Here is a 16876-nt window from a genome sequence, read left to right on the forward strand (position 1 = left end):
ATCCTCGGCCCGCGTCTTCCACCGACACCACGCCAAAACCAACCGCGATTGCCCCGGTTCCCTCTGAGGCGGTTATTTCACCTCTCCGAACCGAAGACACCGCATTACCGATACCGGAGACCACACCGACGCCTGTTATTGATTTTCCTCCGGATACTGAAACCGAGGAAATCCCAGAGACCATTGCTGTAGATAAGGTCACTCCTGCACGTGGAGCTGCTAGGCCTCCCATGTCCATGTCTATCAAGGCCTACACACGTGCTAAGGCAGCCAGCAAGACCAAGCACCTTACTGCAAAAGCCTTACCTCAGCCTACTCCTGAAACATAAATTATGACTATGGCCGCAGACTTCATTTCCATGATCAGAGGTTCCCAGGCCCATCCTGAGAGAGGATCCCAACCTCCTCCTGATAAGAGGCCCAGGGTTGAACCCTCTGACCCTCTCCCTTCAGATGAAGATTCTGAGGACTCTGTTCACTCCGATAGCCAGGAAGAGCCCTTCCAGACCTATGAGGACTCAGATGCAGAGGACTCCATTCCCTCTGCCTCACCTCCTGAGGATATTTCTTTTGGGGAAGTTCTGCATTCCATGAGGGAACATTTTAAGTGGCAAGGCCAGGAATATTCTGATTCCAGAAAGCGCCTTCGAACCTTCCTTAAAAAGCCCCAACACAGGCCCTTAGCTGTACCTCCTGTGCTTGATGTTTTGGATGATCTATACTCTGACTCCAGTGTTACCCCTGATACTCTTCCTCCTGCTCCTGCCAAGCCTGACAGATACTATAGGGTCCCAGAAACACATTCTCATTTCTTTAGGGCCCATGTTGTTGATTTAGAAACAATTTCACAGGGACCGAAAGGGGTTTCAGCTACCACCTCCAAAAATCCTTTGCCTTCCAACAGGGAAGCTAGGTCATTAGAGAGATGTGGGAAGAAGGTTTACACCTCCACTACTTTATCTATGAGAGCTCTCAATTGTCTTTTTCATATGTTTCAATATCAGGATTACCTGTTAGATGATTTACAGAAAACATTGGCCTTTCCTGAACCTTTAGATAGGAAGTCTTTGCAGGAGGCTGTACATAATTCTCAGCAAGTTAGCAATCACTTTCTTCAGTGTGGATATGATGCACTGGAAGCTTCATGTAGGGCAGCTATGACAGGGGCGGTCATTCGTAGACATGCATGGTTAAAAGAACAACCTCTACCAGATCATGTTAAGGCAAAACTTCTTGATGCACCCTTGGAAAAGTACAAGCTTTTTGGTGCTAATGCTAAAGATGTGTTAAAGTCCATTGAGGAAAAAGCCAAGTCAGTTCAGACAGTCAAAGATTTCCTCCAGGTTCAGCCACCCAGATTCAGCAGGAATTGGCCTTCTAAAAACTGGTCCTTTCCTAATCCTGAAAAATTTCAAAGGGGCAAAAACAGGCGTGGCCGAGGAAGAGGACAATACAGAGGTTCCTACAGGGGACGACAATGGCAACCAGCAAACCAAAAAAGTGACACTGGTTTCTCCTGCCCCACAGGGACGATCTCAATGACTTTCCTCTAGTTCCGCTGACCAAGGAGCAAGCAGAAGCTCCTTTGGGCGGAAAATTATCTCTGTTTTCAGACAATTGGCACAGACTGACAAAGGACAAATGGATTTTGGACATTATAGACCACGGTTACAGGTTCCACTTTCATACCTTGCCAAGAAAACAAGGCATGCCAAACCTACCACAAAACCAGAGGGCAGAGGCTATCAAGCAAATTACTCTGCTTACTCAGATCAAAGCAATAGAAAAAGTTCCACAACAAGAACAAGGCCAGGGGTTTTATTCAAGACTGTTCCTTGTTCCAAGAAAAGAAACTCAATGGAGACCAATACTGGATTTGTCCGCATTAACCACTTTTCTCATAGTACCAAAGTTCAAAATGCTGACTCTACAGCAACTCCTTCCCATGCTGGGCAAAGGGGTCTTGGCTGATTACTCTGGACCTCAAGGAGGCATACCTGCATGTCCCTATCAGACACAGCTGCAGAAGATACCTCAGATTTCTTGCAGGGCCAGAGCATTATCAATGCTCAGCATTGCCATTTGGCTTATCTACTGCGCCCAGAGTATTCACGAAATGCCTGGCTTCAGTAATTGCTCGTTGCAGGCTCCAGGGGATCCAAATTTACCTGTACCTGGACGACTGCCTCATACAAGCGGACGACAAACTGATTTTGACAAAAAACTTGAATTATGTCATACAATTGCTACAGGCTCTGGGATACACAGTCAACTTCCAAAAGTCAAGACTTCAGCCATCCCAGCAAATAACCTTCTTAGGAGCCAAACTAGACACAGCCTCTCAAATGGCTTACCTGACAGAAGACAAGCAAAAGAAGTTAACTCATTATTTCAAAGGTTTGGCAAAGCTCACCCAGATGACTGCAAGGAGATTCCTACAGGCCCTGGGTTACATGGCATCCTGCATTCTCCTGGTTCCACTAGCAAGACTACACATGAGAAAGCTTCAATGGTACCTAAAAAGCTTATGGTCTCAACACAGCAACAACCTAGAGGCAATCATACCGCTCATTCCATGCCTACAAAAGGAATTTCTATGGTGGGCCTCGGTAAGCCAGGCAAACACAGGTATGTCATTCAAAAAACCTCAGATAACACAGACCATGACAACAGACGCCTCAGACCTTGGATGGGGGGCGCACATGGAGGGCAGATGTATTTAAGGACAGTGGTCTCCAAAGGAAACGCATCTCCATATCAACCAAAAAGAAATGCTGGCAGTAATGCATGCCATCGAGGCCTTTCGACAACAACTTCAGCAAGGCCACCTGCTAATACGGACAGACAACACCACTGTGATGTGGTACATAAACAAGCAGGGGGGCACCCATTCTTACCCCCTTTGCAGACTGACAAATGAATCTTTGGGAAAAATCACTGAGCCTAAACATACAGTTGCAATCCCAGTTTGTTCCAGGCAAAGACAATGTGCTGGCGGACAGCCTAAGCAGGAATTTCCTAGACCCCCACGAGTGGAGGTTACATCCAGAAATCTTCATACGACTCACCTCGGCATGGGGCAGGCCAGAAATAGACCTACTTGCCTCCCACCTCAATCATCATCTACAAAAGTTCTGTTCAAGGACATATCATCCACAAGCATGGAAAATAGATGCTCTCTCATTCAACTGGAACTTCCTAAAAATCTATGCATTCCCACCTCTGCCACTGATGACCAAAGTATTACTAAAGATCAAAGCAGAGAAGCCCAAGGGGATCCTAATAGCTCCAGACTGGCCAAGACAACACTGGTACCCACTACTACGGAGCATATGTCGCAACAAAAATTGGGCCCTTCCCCAATGGCCCCAACTTTTGACTCAACACAACTTCAAGACAGTTCATCCCAACATTCAGACGCTGCAGCTAACAGCTTGGGAGATCCCATGAATAACCTCAATCTATCTCTCTCCAAGGAAGTTCAGCGGATACTAACAGAAGCCCGAAGACCATCCACCAGAAAGGTTTACTCAGCAAAATGGAAGAGATTCAGCATTTGGAATACCAGCAAGGGTCATGATGCATCATTATTGAACATCCCACTCATTCTGGAATATTTGGCAGATATGCTACAGAATGGACTCTCATATTCTTCCATAAAAATACATGCTTCAGCTATTTCAGCTAGATACATCACTGATCCACCTGTGTTTTCACATCCTTTAAGGCAATTCCTTAGGGGAATCAAGAATATAAAGCCACTAAGAAAGGCCCCAGTACCAGCTTGGGACCTCAACTTTGTCCTAGAAAAACTGACTCTACCTCCCTTTGAGCCAGCAGCTTCTGTGGACTTACAATTTCTCTCATGGAAGACAGCTTTCCTGTTGGCAATTACCTCAGCAAGAAGGGTTTCGGAATTACAGGCCCTAATGGCAATACCACCGTTCATAACCTTTCACAGAGACAGGGTCTCCTTACGAACCAACCCTACCTTTCTGCCAAAAGTGGTATCTAGGGTTTCTTTAAATCAAGCAATTCACCTGCCTACTTTCTTTCCCAATCCTGAGAACAAAGGGGAAAGACTGTTGCATACCTTGGACATTCACAGACAACTTCGCTACTACCTGGACAGAACCAAGACCAGTAGGAAGTCTGATCAGCTTTTTGTAGCTTACGCCCCTGGAGTACAAGGAAAACCAATTTCCAAACAGACTATTTCAAAATGGATTGGACATTGCATCAGATTCTGTTATTCCTTCCATGGAAAGTGTGTGCCAGCCAATGTCAGACCACACTCCACCAGAGCTACAGCCACCTCTACAGCATTCTTAAGAGGGGTGCCTACAAAAGACATTCTAGAAGCTGCTACATGGAGCTCCGTGCATACATTCTCCAAACACTACAATCTCCCTTTATATTCCAGATTCAGAGCAGGATTTGCTTTGGCAGTCCTGCAGGGATTGATGGCTACACCATCCTTTTCTTAGAGCATTCCACCTCCCCCAGCTAAGCTATGGTATTCAACCCATATGTTATGACTGCAGTTGCATTCTTGAAGGACATAGTACAGTTTTGTACCTACCATAAATGTAGATGTCCGATAGATATGCAACTGCAGTCGGGTTTTCCCTCCCTCCTTCCCCTCTATGCCTTGGGTCCACTCCTCTCCCTGTTATCCTTAGCTGGTGATATCTGTTATGGTGTATCTGTTTATTGCTCATTTATTTGTCTGGAAACCTGCTTTTGTCTTCCAATTTGATTACAGCCTTCCTTGGAGGGCACCTGGCATCTGGGGCAAGAAACACTGAAGATGGCATCGGCTGATGCTTATGTACTCCAGCCGCTCTGACGTCGGAGAGAAATGCGACATCAGCCGACGTCGGACCCAGACTTTGGAATCCGGCCGACCGAGGGCTGACTGAGGCAGGACAACCCATATGTTATGACTGCAGTTGCATATCTATCGGACATCTACATTTATGGTAGGTACAAAACTGTACTTTTTGTACCTACCATAAATGTAGATGTTAGAGTGCTAATACAGCTGCAGTCCAGGTTTCCCTCCCACCTTCCCCTCTAGGGGTATTCTTTTATGGTGTATTTGCTTGCAACTACTGTTTTTTGATTATATTGCATTGCATTATTACATTATTTTATGTATTGCCTTCCTACTGGGGGCACCTGACATCTGGGGCAAGAAATACTGAAGAAAATGGCGTCTGCTGGTTCTTTTATACCCCTGTCGCACTGACGTCAGGGAGGAAGCGACGACGACCGACGCCGGACCTAGACTTTGGAATTCGGCCGACCGAGGACCCGCCTGACGGCAGGAGAACCCCTGTTATGACTGCAGCGGTATTAGTACTCTAACATCTACATTTATGGTAGGTACAAAACTGTACTATCTGGGGACTCCTAGCAGGGCATCATGGGATATTCACTGGGTCTCCAGCTTCTCTGAGAGTCTGAGCTTGAAAAGCGGCCGATCTGCTCCGACCCACGTGTAAGAACAAAAAGGCGAGATGAACATGGAACGTTATGTTAAGGACATAATTTCTTTTTATGAGTTATACCCTGGTAGTGCAGGGGTGCTCTCTGGAGCCTTGAACCAGGTCTCGGTCACTGCACAGATACCGATGTTCTCCATTTTAAGGAGTGCCTAGAGTGAGTGCATTTTGAGATTTAGACTAATAACATTACCCTCAGTTTTTGCTTGCCTGTTCCTGTTAGTGGTGAATTTGTTATTGGAACCTTTCCAAAAAAAGGCATTATAGGGGCAGCGAGAGCCTTGGCCAGTATCCGAGATTCCAGGGGCGACAGGTACAGGCCATTTGTGGCAAAGCATTGTGGTCTGTCTACCATGTCATCCCATGCAGAGACAGATACTGGATCCCCTTAGAATGACGCCAGAAGCTTAGCCAATTGAAGCCAATCTACATCGAGACCTTCGATACATGTCCATCTTCCTGGGTGTGCCCTCCCACATATCTGCTTGTGGACCTCATAGCATCTCTGCCATGGAATGGAAGGAACCGGACATCGTGGAGCCCATCCCCAAGCTCCCCGATAAGGTCCTTAACCCCACCAGAGAGTACTTGTTGGAATAAGGGGTCCCCGGTGGATGCTATGGTGGTGGCACTTACCACAAAGACCGCGCAAGAGAGCTCTACGGTTCCTCCTGACCAGGAGTCGAGGGCTGTGGACAGTCTAGGGAAGCAGGTGCATGCTTCAGTTACCTTTATTATAAGGGAGCTGAACTATATGGCATAAATTATTCAATTACAGCGAGACTTGGTCAAGGAGGTCACAGAGTCGCCCCTGGAGTTCATGTCGGTGGAGGGTTTCCGCTCGGATGGCCAGTCTCACGGCGGTAGCAAATATGTTCATGCGTCTTCTCTCCCATTCTACAGAGGGAGCTGCCACAGTGGCTGGTTTTGGTGTTGCTATGAGGCACCACACCTGGCTCTGGCTTTGCCATTTCTCGGAACCCTTCAAAGCATCATTCGCAAATGCTCCCTATGATGGTTCATCCCTGTTTAGATAGTCAGTTCGCGAGAACTTGGTCCAGAGTGAGGATGAGAAGACGCTGTCTGCCTCTGGATCCACTTCTCCAGACCTCAGAGATGCTTTACTAGGAATCAGCGAGGGACAAAGATGTGGTTCCGGAAGTCTTGGGCATTTTCCCAGGACCTTCAGGTCTCATCTTCCCCCAGAGGCAGAGTGGGTTATGATAGATACTGTCTTACAGGAAGAAGGGGTCCGAGAAACTTTGGGTTTCGAAAACTGTTCTCTGACGGACCTGCCCAGCAGCCCCAAGGGGCTGCCCGACCGCTCTGCTCTGGAGGCAGTTAGGGGTTGTCTTTCCCTACACCCAGCAGCATGGGAGCCATAACAGATCATTGGGTGTTGCAAATTATATCCAGAGATTATTCCATCCCGTTCACCAAACCACCTTTCCCACTGAACCACCTCCCAGATGTCCCACCTATGGAAAGGGAGGTAGCAGCTCTAGAGATAGAAAACCTGTTAAGAAAGAAAAAACCCCAAGACCAATCTGGATTAGGCATTTATTCCAGGTTCTTTTTAGTGCCAAAGAAGACTGTGGACCTATCAGTAGCGAAGGCGAAATTCCGAATGGTCACTTTTCAATCCATCCTTCCCTACCTGCAGGCCAAAAATTGGATGTGCTCTGTCTACCTCCAGAGGTCGCATACTATCATATCAAGATGGACAGAAACACTGAGATTTCTCTGCTTCTGGGTGGGGGACAATCATTCAGTTCAAAGCCCTCCCCTCTGGTCTCACCACAGCCTCCAGGTGTTCACCAAAGTGATGTCAGTTGTAGCGGCTCACCTGAGGCGTCAGTTGTAGCGGCTCACCTGAGGCGTCAGTTGTAGCGGCTCACCTGAGGCTTCAGGGCATTCAGGTCTTCCCTTACCTGGACGGTTAGCTCTTTGCTGCCCCCACCAAGCCTGTGCTTTGCAGAGCTATGCATTATTTCCTCTTTAGCAAGCAGACTGGGCATAATCATCCATCTCCGCAAGTCCTCACTGGCTCCTGTTCAGACCCTAGAATTCATTGGGGCTCAGTTGGATACTATCCAAATGAGTTTGCCTCACTCCAGGGCAGGTACACAGTCTAAGGGTACATGTCTTGTATATTCTTCAGGCTCAGTTTCCCACAGCAGAGATTGTTCTGAGGGAGCTGGGGTCCATGGCGTCTTCTGCCCCTTGCATGACTACATATGCAAATTCTTCTTTGAATGCTTGGAGTACAATGGTCTTTGTTAGATCTACCATTATCCCATTCAGTCTGTGTCTCCGGGGTTTGCAGGGACTCTCCTCGGTGGTGGATTTTCCCCCTGTACTTTGTCAGGGGACGCCCCTTTCTTTCATCCTTTCCCAAAACCACAGTGACCATGGACACCTCCAAGCTGGGGGGAGGGTGTTGCTTGAGAAAGACCGTCCAAGCCACATGGTCCCCATCCGAGACCAGTTTGCATATCAGTGCCCTGAAAATTAGGGGGACTATTGCAATTCAGACAAATGGCATGTTGGTAGTCTGGTATGTCAACAAACAGGAAGGAACCAGATCTTCTCCCCTTTGTTGCGAAGCCATGAGAGTGTTGGAATGGGCAATCTCCACTGACTTTTCTGGTGGCAACGCACATCCTAGGATGGTCCAGCATTTTAGCTGACAGGCCCATTAGAACAATCCTGATGCCTTATGAGTGGTCTCTGAATCCTTCAGTAGCGGAGCATGTCTTCCTCAAGTAGGGTCGGCCTTGCTGTGATCTCTTTGCATCTCTTCCCAACATGAAATGCACAGAGTTCTTCGCTCTGAACCCTCCCTGCACTGGTTCATGCTTTGCCTCCCGCTCTTCTTTGTCTATCCCCCCGTTACCTCTCATTTCGAAGTTTCTTCACAGGGTGGGAATACAGTGATCCTCATTGCCCCATTCTGGCCTCACCAAGTCTGGTTTCCCTCCCTTTGGTCTTACCTAGAAGTTCCACCATGAATCTTGGATCCGGTCCCAGGTCTCAATACACATCCCTCTGGGATTCCTCACCCTGACCTGGACAGCATGAAACTAGCTGCTCTAGTTCCCTTGATTATTAGGACTCCCAATTTATCCTCTCCTGTTAACCATTTTGGTGGCGACTCACAAATCTTCCACTAGAAGGCTATATCATAGCAAGTGGAAACGGTTCTCCGTATGGGCCTCTCAGCAGGATTTGGATCCCTGTACAGCTCCTGTTTCCACAGTATTAGTTTTTGGCAGGGATTTTTTAGCAAGCTGCTAGTTCCTCCACTGTCAGTCCCACTGGCTGCAATTTCTTATTTTCACGTGGGGGAAAATGTCTTCATTAGCCTCTTCCAGACATTGCAAGACTTTCCTTAAAGGTATCTTTCTTTTAAGGACCCTGGTGAAAGATCCTGCACCTCCCTAGGACCTTAGTTTTTTACTTCAGGCTCTAGTCTCCCCTCCCTTTGAGCCTGCAGTTGCAGTATCTGTCATGGAAGACTGCCTTTTTGGTAGCTATTACGTCTGCCAAGAGGAAACTTCAAGCATTATCCATCAAAGTTCCTTACATGATTTTTCATAAGGACAATGTTTCCCTGCACACTAATCCGTCCTTCCTTCCCCAAGATGGTGTCGGAAGTCAATATTCATCAGATTATCAATCTTCCTGTCTTTTTTCCTACTTTCCAGAACAAGGGAGAATGTAAACATCTGCTGGATGTACACAGGCAATTGCTATTCTACTTGCAGAGGACCAGATCCTTCCATAAATGTAAGCAGTAATTTGTTTACTCAAAACATTTCTTAGGGAAACCAATTTCTAAAGTGACAATTGCTCGTTGGATTTCCTATTATTCGAGAGTATTCTATCAAAGGAATTTTTGCTCCAGGTCGCGTAAAAGCACATTCCACCAGGTCTACGGCCACTTCAGTGACTTTGGTCCAGGGTGTTGGATGTTTGTTCTGCAGCTACTTGGTCTTCATCTCATACATTCATCTCACATTACAAATTGGACATTGTATCTGGGAACAGGGCATCTTTTGGCTCCACGGTGCTCCAGGATATCCTATGAGGGCCAACCCAGGAAAGGGAGGTATTGGTAGCTGGGGACTGTCCCACAGGTTGAAGACGGCATGAAGTTAACTACTCTGATAATCAGAGTAGTTGTACTTCATTTGTCTTCAACCATCCCCCCCTCCTTCCCCCAGCCTTGTCCCTATTATTCTGACCGTGTACACGGGAGATTACATTCCACAAGGGTCCCTCTTATGCTTGGTTTAGGATTCTTGGGACTGTCTGTAGTTTCACGGTCTTGTTGGGTCGGGGGGGTGTTTTTTGCTGAGCAGCAAACTTGATCTGAAGGTAAGACATGGGGCATTGAGTAAGGGAAGGAGCTTGTGCATTATGGGTAAGGGAAGGAGCTTGGAGCTTATATCAAATGGTAGTTATGCAGCCATGTCTGATATGATTCGGATCCATAGACAGGTTAGTGCAACTACTCAGATGGAACGTTATGGTGAGTACATAACTTATTTTTTTCTGCATTTAATAGGAAAATAAAAAATACACCCTGTGTAAAGTGATGCAGTAGTTCACTGCATTTCATTTTAAGTGTAGCTGCAAATGTTTACAACTACTGAAGTACTACAGAAGATGAGCCATCACTCAACTTTTCAGTCATTGCAGATAGTTTGCCAAATGTGTTATGCAAATTTTAAGTTTCGTTGTAAGGGATGTACCTTTGTTAACAGAAAAATGCAGTCTTAAAATGTAGATTTTTAAAGCTAGGCTTAATTTATGGCATAATGCAGAACAGCTTAACATGCTGAGGTGTACTTTGAACTCTATCAGACTTGCGTATGTTGAACTCTTCTTTTTTTATGGATGTTCATGATGGTTCATTTGCGAATGGTTATGGAAAATTTGTTTTTGCTTGTTAGCCATACCTGTGTACATACATATTTATACCCACATGTATGTGTATGCATGTGCACACACCCACGCAAATATGCACGCTATGAACATTGCCTGACATGTTAAAATTGCTTGCTTACTCATCGTTTGAGCATTTAAGACTGCTTTCCATATAAATGTCTCATAGTGGTGCATCCAGAGAAAGCTGTGGTATGCATCTTTTGCCACCATGTAAAGTTCTTGGTATGTTTCTGTTTCAAGATGGGTGTAAAAATTATAAAGCTTTTGGTTGGACTATTGAAACTTGTGTGATGGGTAGTATTCTATAATGATACGATTAACAGAAAATTCTAGTGTGTTCTGAAAGATTCTGTTGCTTTCTTTAAGATGATTATTTATAGAACTGGTAAAGACAGTTAAACCTACCTAGTTTCCTACAGAAAACTAATATTGAAGTGGATTGTAGTTTCTGAAGCCAGTAACCACAGCCGCATCTTGGAAGGCTTTCTGGGTTCTCTTTTTATTGGTTTAGTGTTAGTAATTTTTTTTTTTTTTTTTTGGCAAAAAGATAAGTCAGTGAAGTCTGTTTTCTGATGGTTACTTGCACTGATAGGGTGGTAATCTGTAGTATTTGAAATTGATGATACAGTAATGTAAAGCATTCATATCAAGCAGTGTACAAGTTAATGTTCAAGCCCTCTTGCTTTTGTGCTGAGGTTAACATTACTACTGTAAATTCCTGATATGTATATATAAATGTCTGTTAGAATTCTTAAGCTGCAAAATAAACTGCATATAGATTTCAACAGTATGGTTCCATGTACTGGTCTGCTTATTTGACCATGTTTCTTATCCTTTTTACAGAAATTGACCAAGAGGGAGTGATCGAGCCAGATATGGATGAGGCTCAGGAAATGGGAGACGAGAACATGGAGGTAAAGTTCTTCTGCATGCATAGCTAGTAATCTTCCTTGCCAGAAACTGGCACTTTTGCTGGGAGTTTTAGGGCCAAATATGTTTGGGCAATTGGGTTATAAGTATGGTAGTTAGCCAGAAGATGTAGGATTGAGTGATTGATGGCCAGCTCTCCTGTTTTGGGGGAGGTAGTGGAAGACTGGAGGCATTCTGCCATAAGAATATGAGTGCATAAATAAGTCTAGCACCTGTTAAGACAGTCAAGGTGCAGAGACTGAGATGTGTACCTTGCATGGTGGGCATGAGAACAGTCTATAACTATGAGAACAGAAAAGTTCTTGACTGCTGTGAATGCTTGACATCAGGTTTTCAACTGTACCAGTAAGTGTAAGTCACCAAAAATAACAGATGTTATGTAGTCCAACCTCGCCTACATTCTTACCTGTGGGTTCCGAGCCGAACCTCTCCTCCGACTCGGCCATACTCTAGAAGTCTTTCAGTTGGCTGAGCTAAGAGGTATCCCATGCTGCACTGCTCCCTTTCTCCAGATCTTGTTTGCCGCTCGTAAAGCTCTGACGTGGTCTCGCTCTTGGCTCTGGCTAAGTACAACTTTTCTTCTTTGACCAAATTTGTTGCTCCAAAAGCTATTTTCATAGCTAGGTATGTGTGTGTTTTTGGAAGTTTTTTTGTGTGGCCTTTGTCTTGGTATTTCTCTTGGTATCCCGTTGGCTATCTCCCAATGGGCTAGGCCCGTTTCAGTTAGAGGACCTAGTCCTCCCACCATTTATCTGTTACCCTTCTGTGTTCATTTTTTTTAAGGTACCCTATCCCTCTTGGCTAGGGCCATTTGTTAGAAGGACTAGTCCTTCCCTTGTTTCCTGTCTGGGCCGTTTGAGTTAGAGGTCCTTGTGTGGTGTCTGCAGTTTATTTAGAGTCTAGTTCCTGCGCTTTGTTGCTGGTGTTGGGTGTGTTGTGTTGGTTCTAGTGTCCTGCTGATCATGTCCAAGGATACAAAAGAACATTAAGCCTTCAGGCTTCAAGAAATGTAGTAAATGTGAATACAAGATGTCGATTATTGATGGGCACTCTGTTTGCGTTTTTTTGGGGGCTATCCATCTTCAGGAATCTTGTGCATTGTCACACATTCAGCCCTCATGTTCTTCAAGAAAGGAAGAACAAACTAATTCTGAAAGGATTACCGAAACCCTCCTTCGAGGAAGATTTGGAGAGATTTTCTAGTGCTAAGTCCTCTCCCTCTAAAAGACAAAACCTCCAAAGCAAAAAACGGTCTCCGGCTCAGTCAGTCCTATCAGAGCCTCCGGAGAAAGTTACTAAGTCTACTGTGGCATCCTCTGCTCCTCTGTCTTCGGTGCCGAAGGAAGTTGGCGAATCGATAGAACCTACATCAGCTTCCAGCCTCTCGGAGCCGTTGACCAAGATTCTAGTTCGGAGCCGGTCCCCAGTTTTTAGATCTGTTTGTCCTCCTTGCAGGTCTCCTTCTGAGAGGAGGTCTAGATCTCCTAACTTGTCCTCTAGGTCCTCCAGGACTCTCTCTGATGTAGATAGTGGTGCAGAGACTGCTCCAATCACCGGTGCTGCCTAAATTGCTTTTGGCTCCAGCCCAGTCCGGAGCCCGCCACCCATCCATTGTCAATGGATCCTCCGAGCAAATCTCAGCCTTCGGAGCCAGAGTTGTCGGTGCCATCTGATGCTTCTAGGGTGGCTCCGGTAGCCCATCCTGGCTTCTCAGCTCTGATCTCAGCTTCGACCTCGTCTGCTCCGTCCACGGGGTCCAGGACTCATGGTTCCTTGGTTGGACCTGGGGGGGGGGGGGGGGAGTCTCAGGATGCTCTTCGGCTCCTAGCCTCCCTCTGCTTCGGCTCGAGTGAGCCTGACCCTCACTTTGGACATTGTCCCTTCTGCTCAGAGGTCTACCACGGTTGGTCCATCTTCGGAGCCGGGGGGACCAGCTTTCGAGGTCATGCAGTGTGTGCTGGCCAGGTCCTCAGCTGCATCATACAGCACCGACACTCTACCCCCTCCAGCATCAGTCTCTGATCACCCCCTATCCTTGGACAGTGGAGATCCAAGGCCTCAGGATACCTCCATGAGTGGGGAAACTTTGCATACCATGCGGGAGCATTTCTATTGGGAGGGCCAGGATTATTCAGAGTCCAAGAAAAGGCTCAGATTTCCTTTTACTACCTCAACACAGACCCCCGCCAGTGTTAGATATTGTGGATGATGTGTATACTGAATCCAGTTTAAATCCTGATTCTTTACCTCCTGCTCCCAGTTAAGCCAGACAGGTACTAGAGTCCCTGACTCTCACAAATTTCTTTATAAAAGCCCTGCTGCTGACCCTGAAACTATTTCTCAGGGCCCCAAAGGGGGTAAAGGCCTCCTCAGCAAAGAACTCGTCCCCTCTGACAGAGATTCCAGAGCATTAGACAGATGGGGGAAGAAAGTATATACATCTGCAACTTTAGCAATGAGGGCCTTAAATTGCCAGTTTCACATGCTAAAATATCAGCAATATTTGATGTCTCAGTTGAAACAAAAAATGCTTCCAAACTCAGATCCTCCTAATTATAAAGAAATGCAGGATTTATTGCATACAGCTGAACAAGTGGGAAAACATACTTTGCAATGTGGTTTTGATTCATTAGAGGCCTCCTGTAGAGCAGCAGTTACAGGTTCTGTCATCGGAAGACATGCTTGGTTAAAAGAACAGACGTTATCAGATCATGTTAAAGCAAAATTATTGGATGCACCTTTGCAGCAGGATGTTTTATTTGGAGTTAAGGCAGAAGAGGTATTAAAGAAAATGGAGGATAAGGCAAAATCTATGCAAACTGTGAAGGATTTCTTAGAGGTTCAGCCTCCTCGATTTAGCAGAAATTGGCCAACAAAGATTTGGTCCTTTCCAGTTACAGACCTCAAAGGGGCAGATACAGACGTCCAAGAGGTAGAGATCAACCACAAGGTCCTTACAGGCCTTGACAATGGGGGTGCATCAACCCAGAAAGAAGGGGAAGACAGGCCTGAACCTTACAAAAAACAGCCCCATTGATTTCCCACTACAGCTGCCAAACAGTTCTCTTGGCAGTAGGAAAGCTGGCACTTTTCTGTCACAACTGGCATATGATCACCAAAGACAAATGGGTTCTCAACATTGTATCTCAAGGTTACAGGTTCCACTTTCACACTCTGCCAAGGCTAAAAGGAATGCCAAATCAGCCACCAAATCAATGGGCAGAGGCACAAAGACAAATTACAGCACTCATGGACATGAGAGCTATTCAAAAGGTACCAACACAGGAGCAAGGACAAGGATTTTACTCGAGACTCTTTGTGGTTCCCAGAAAGGACAAAGCCTGGAGGCCCATTTTGGATCTTTCTTCTCTAAACACGTACCTGCATGTTCCAAAATTCAAAATGTTGACACTACAGCAGCTTCTTTTCATGCTGGGCAAGAAAGCTTTTGACTCGTAACTTTGGACCTCAAGGAGGCATACCTTCATGTCCCTATCAGACAAAACTGCAGAAGATACCTCAGATTCATAGCTGGTTCAGTGCACTACCAATTCTCTGCACTGCCCTTTGGCTTATCTACTGCTCCCAGGGTCTTCACAAAGTGCCTGGCACCAGTAATTGCATTTTGCAGACAGGAGTTCAAATTTATCTGTACCTGGACGACTGCCTGATTCAAGCAGACAGCAAGGACATTCTTCTAAAGCATCTGGCGTTTGTAAAAAAAAAAAAAAAAAAAAAAAAGTTGGTTGCCTAGGGTACACAGTAAATGAAAAGTCAAAACTAGTGCCCTCACGAGATAATATTCCTGGGTGCCAGCTTGAATACAACGGCCCAGATGGCTTTTCTCACGCCAGACAAGCAAGGACAACTGACTCAATATTTTCAATTGATGGCAACAAAGACCCAACTCCCTGCAAGAAAAATTCTGCAGGCCTTTGGTTACATGGCATCTTGCATACTTCTAATTCCATATGCCAGACTGCATATGAGGAAACTACAATGGTACCTAAAGAGTGTCTGGTCTCAACACTGTCAAAGTTTGGAAACCGTAATACCACTAATTCCTTGCCTTCAACAGGAGTTTCGATGGTGGGCTCAAGCATGTCACTTCAACAAGGGACAGCCTTTCACTCAACCCGCAGTCAGGCAAACACTGACAACAGATGCATCGGATTGCACCTGAGGAGCGCACATGGCAGGAAATGTCTTCGGGGCAAGTGGCCCGCAGAACAAAGGCATCTTCACATCAATCGAAAAGAGATGCTAGCTGTACAAAATGCCCTTATAGCTTTCAAGGACCTTCTACATCCAGGACAACTACTACTAAAGACAGACAACACCACAGTTATGTGGTACATAAACAAGCAAGGGGGCACTCATTCTTATCCCCTCTGCAGACAAGCCATGACCTTGTGGAACACAGCTATAACCTATCAAGTTCATCTGCAAGCACAATTCCTGCTAGGAGAGAAAAACACACTGGCAGACGAGGAATCCCTCTCTTTTACTTGAAACTACTTTAAAAAAGGCTTAACAGTCAATTTAACCTTGAGCCAGTCTCAGTAAACCATTCCTATCCAAAGAAATTGGAGGAGTATACATGTTTGGCTTTGTTTCTTTTTGACAGTAAAAATGAGGCCAACCATGTTATTAATGACAGCCACTGCTTTGCCTGGGATTGGCACAGCATTTTGATACAAAAGGGGAAACCTTCCTTCGTCCTTTTCCAGGACTGACAAGTGCAGCTCTCTCTCCACTGAGGGGACTTTAACAGCCACAGAGGATGTGTCTAACCCACAGTCCAAAGTGGCTGCAAGTTCTACAGCAGAGGGATCCAGGGTAAAAGATGTGCAGTTTGCACAACAAATGGCCACAGCAGAGTCACCCACCTGCAGCTGAGGTAAACTGCTAGCCTGCTGTCATGGCAAAGGCCACTGTAGCAATAATCAATATGAACAAATTACAGTTTTGTACCTACCATAAATGTAGATGTTAGAGTGTATACACTGCTGCAGTCATTACACTTGGGTTATCCTGCCATCAGGCAGTCCCTCAGTCAACCTGAGTTCCAAAGTCTTGGTCCGGCGTCGGTTGCCGTCAGTGCGACAGGGGTATACAAGATGCAGCCAACGCCATTTTCTTCAGTTTTTCTTGCCCCAGATGTCAGGTGCCCCCAAAAAGGTAGGCAATGCAAATTGCTAATAAACCATACATATATGAAAAGCGATCAAAAAATTTCAGTTACCAGCAAATACTCCCCATAGGTAGTAAAGGGTAGAAGACTTGGGTATGTACCAGTAAGTAAGAGGGGAAGGAGGGAGCGTAACCTGGACTGCAGCAGCGTATACACTCTTAACATCTACATTTATGGTAGGTACAAAACTGTACTATGTTCGTGTTACACTGCTGCAGTCATTACACTTGGGTAGAATCCCAAAGCTGAGGTAGGGTGGCTGGTTCTATAAGGCATTAGAGGTGGCTATAAG

The 16876-nt window shown here is 45.8% G+C and overlaps 1 protein-coding gene across 2 annotated transcripts in view; it reads left to right on the plus strand.

Annotated features, from left to right (window-relative positions):
• ST13 (ST13 Hsp70 interacting protein) overlaps positions 1-16876 on the plus strand; it is a 1818146-nt gene that overhangs the window by 770804 nt on the left and 1030466 nt on the right. For both annotated transcript variants that reach the window (XM_044076553.1, XM_044076561.1), the window contains exon 4: positions 11304-11374. In XM_044076553.1, the coding sequence (XP_043932488.1) occupies positions 11304-11374 (71 nt within the window). The remainder of the gene's footprint in view (positions 1-11303; positions 11375-16876) is intronic.

The sequence above is a fragment of the Protopterus annectens genome, chromosome 1.part1 (genome assembly GCF_019279795.1).
Source record: "Protopterus annectens isolate FY-2018-M chromosome 1.part1, PAN1.0, whole genome shotgun sequence".
Lineage (NCBI taxonomy): Eukaryota > Metazoa > Chordata > Ceratodontiformes > Protopteridae > Protopterus > Protopterus annectens.